Source organism: Sphaeroforma arctica (genome assembly GCF_001186125.1).
Source record: "Sphaeroforma arctica JP610 unplaced genomic scaffold supercont1.1176, whole genome shotgun sequence".
In the NCBI taxonomy this organism is placed as follows: domain Eukaryota; class Ichthyosporea; order Ichthyophonida; genus Sphaeroforma; species Sphaeroforma arctica.
Genome location: NW_014039382.1, coordinates 16,879 through 20,402, shown reverse-complemented (window position 1 = coordinate 20,402; position 3,524 = coordinate 16,879). Strand labels below are relative to the sequence as shown.

Here is a 3,524-nt window from a genome sequence, read left to right as displayed (position 1 = left end):
GTGTGTGGACGTGTGTGTGTGTGTGTGTGTGTGTGTGTAATGTGTGTGTGTATATATGTGTGTGTATGTATAAGTATATATACAAATATGTATGTTTGTGTAGATATGCTGATTATTATATATATATACATTTATATATATATATATATGTGTGTGTGTGTGTGTGTGTGTGTTTGGGTGTGTGTATATATAGATATATATATATACATATATATATATACATATATATATATACATATATATAAATACATATATATATATCAGAGAATTGATTGGCCATCAACGCCAACTCATCGTAGTCCTCTACTAATTTACACTGGATATGAGTTGCCCTTGAGCTCGTCAATCGCTCAACTACATCCGGTTCTGCTGTCAGTATCTTTGCAATGAAACTACCGGGAAACTATGGTATCATACTACCACCTGTGTGAATATTGTCATTCCAGCATGTTGATATGTTTGTGAATGCGTCCGTCATTTGGAACAGGTTCCACACCCTACAGTCCACCTCCATGTATGTTCATACATTTATTACTAACCCCTGTTATAAGCGCACATATACACACGCCCATGTGCCTTGTACGTGTTAATATACTATAGTCGTATTATTCCGCCGTGAAAGCGTTCAAAATCTACTCCGCTCTTAGAAGCATGCTAAAACTGCGAGCTGGGATCCACTCTGCTCAAATACGTACCGGCCCTACTAGACTGTGGGCTGGGGGTCATACCTTCAACCGAGGACGTGCCTAAGTTAGCGCCTGTAACAGCACCCGACGTTGAAGGATGCCTCATACTTTCCCTCCTCTTATTTGTATTGATAACTTTCGGGGGCGCTTGCGTTGTGCTTGTTTCTGAACGCACAGATTGCCGTTGCTTGTTGCTTGTTCCCAACCCTGTACTTGGATCGCTATCCTGGGCTTCATCCCCTACATCGGTCACCCCATTGCCCGCAGGCACGTTGATGGCCTCGTGCTTCTTGTCGCTCAGGTCCTGGGTTTGCGATGTGGAGGCGTTCTGTTGTCCTTGTGGTGGTATGTTGCTGGCGCCTGGAATGTTGCCTGCAATGCCCACAGTGCCTCTCTGCTCCTTACTCAGCCATGCTTGGAATGCTGTGCGATGCTCTTCAAAGTCACTGTACACATTTTGCGAGGTTAAGAACTCGCGGAATTTGATGAAGTCGCCCTTGGATGCCACCTCAGGATACGCAGGCTGTCCGATACTGATATCGATACCATCGGCTTCTATCTCTTGCGACACACGCGTGTACCCTGCCAATGACAACGGTAAGAGTACTATCACCGTGGAAATCAAGCCCACTGCGGCAATGACTAGGTACCCCACCAATTGCTTGTATAGAAGGTCGAACTCTCCGTGAATGACGCCCACCACTTCATTGTTGGGGTCACTGGCAAAAATGGCAAGTCCAAACACGCCCACAAAACCCGAACCCCCGTGTACAGCTACTGCGTCTAGGGGATCATCCAGTTGCAATTTGTTCATCAACTTCCGCACAGCAAAGTACACTAACGTAGCTATCACTCCGAGAAGGTACGCAGACCACGGCTGGTAGTAAAAGCATCCAGCGCACACTGCGATGGACCCGTTGATCACACCCATATTGACGTGTGTGAGCTCGTACACCTTCTTACCCGTGAAGCGCGACATTAACACGGCCGTTAGCCCACCGCCCATGGCCCCCAAGGCAGTGTTGACCAGCGTCAACGCGTAATACTGCACCACGTCCGGTTCATCAAAACTGATTGTCAGTACAGATGTTCCATTGAATGCGTAGAATCCGGCAACGAGCAGAACAGTGCCCAGACTCTGCATCAGAGAGGAGTGCCCCACCAACGACTTCGGGTCGTCAATCCATCTGCCCGTGGCATCGAGCCGTTCTGAGCGAGGGCCTATCATCCACACCGCCGCCACTGCACAGAAGGCCCCGTATGAGTGTACCACACCAGATCCGGCAATGTCCACAAATCCAAACTCGGCCAGCCATCCCTCGGAGTTCCAAACCCAGTGCACAATCAATGGATAAAACAGAATAGACGACCACAGACACCACCACATGTACGACTCAGTCGATGAGCGCTCAGCCACCGCCCCCGACACAATAGACGAGGCAGTTAGAGCAAATAGAGCACCCACCATCCACGTGGTTAGGTTGACTGCTCCTAGATTGAACCCAGCAGAAAGCGCATAGAATTCACCATCTGTACCGAAGACAGGACCTGAACCATAAGCGATGCCTCCACCTATCAGCCAGAACCCGGTGATTCCCACACTCACATTGAGAATATTCTTCATCAGAATTGCCGTGGCATTCTTACTGCGTACGCTTCCAGCTTCCAATAAGAAAAACCCGGCGACTAGCAGGAACAGCACGGGTAACAAGTTCAAGATCTCGCCCACGACAAAGGTTTCGAGTGTAACTGCATCCTGGGTATTGTCAGACATTTTCAATTCGTAGAAAGATTCGTTCCAGATACGCCCTGTGTGGCTATAATATTAATGCGAGTTCTTTTGCCTTTTTCAACGGTCTCACCATGCGATTTAATGTGCGCAAAGTGATTTTCCTTTAAGAGCATATGCAATACATACACCGAAGGGCGCTTTGTCGTCGGCGCTTGTAGACGCGATATATATCACCAGGAGCGACAAACTCTGATGGGTGGATATTATCACTGAATAACGTTTAATAACATGTGACTTTGTATATCAGAGCACTGTATGATTCGATGTAATATGTAAACGCTATCGCGAACGTAGTCGTGTGCAGAGATAAGAAGCGTGCGTAAAGCCTTAAACCACTAAATACATTGCGCGACACTGTAAGTGCCGCCCTCCCGTGGTGGTTCTTTTTAATTATATTAAAATGACCATAGCATATAATAAATATATAAAATAGACCGACATATATTGACACCGGGGTCACACAAGTGATTCCGGATACGACTCATACCGTCATAGCCCTCTACTCTGAAATTTGAATAGACTGAAATAAAAGTGAGCCCAATAAGTCTTTTAAACCCAACACTGTAAACGGCTAATTTTTTATTAAATACATATGTAAATACAGTCATAGCCTCCTAAAAAGAACAGCGTGTACGGTATGTAAATTAGTATTTTTTTAAAACGAATATATAGTAGATAACTAGATATGTTCTATATTCTTTTTTGATTTTTTAAAAACACCAAAAAAAGCAAATCACAGAGGTGCACAAACCTTCTTTTTGGAATGACCCAAATTGATTTTCACATCGGCTAATTCTAAATTCTGATGAGACTCCGCAATAATCTTTTTTGTGGACTATATTTGAAATCTCGATTTTGCTCAAATAAAAACCCAGAAACCTACTAAAAATATAAAAATATATATATTTATTTTTTAAATATACCCGAAAATAGAAAATATTATGCATCGGATACTTTTACCGATAAAATGCTGAAATATTCAAAAATGCCAAATATATTGCTAATTGTATGTTCTTTTGCAAGGCACTTATTTAAAACCTTCACTC

The 3,524-nt window shown here is 44.0% G+C and overlaps 1 protein-coding gene across 1 annotated transcript; it reads right to left on the bottom strand.

Moving 5' to 3' along the window:
- Positions 1-518: 518 nt before the first annotated feature.
- Positions 519-2,840, bottom strand: SARC_10226 (hypothetical protein). Its single transcript, XM_014295740.1, has one exon. The coding sequence runs from the start codon at positions 2,458-2,460 to the stop codon at positions 655-657; it is 1,806 nt and encodes a 601-aa protein (XP_014151215.1). The 5' UTR covers positions 2,461-2,840; the 3' UTR covers positions 519-654.
- Between the last annotated feature and the right edge of the window lie 684 nt (positions 2,841-3,524).

Bases quoted from the DNA above. Each gene is read 5' to 3' on its own strand.
- SARC_10226 (XM_014295740.1), bottom strand. From the start codon at position 2,460: ATGTCTGACAATACCCAGGATGCAGTTACACTCGAAACCTTTGTCGTG.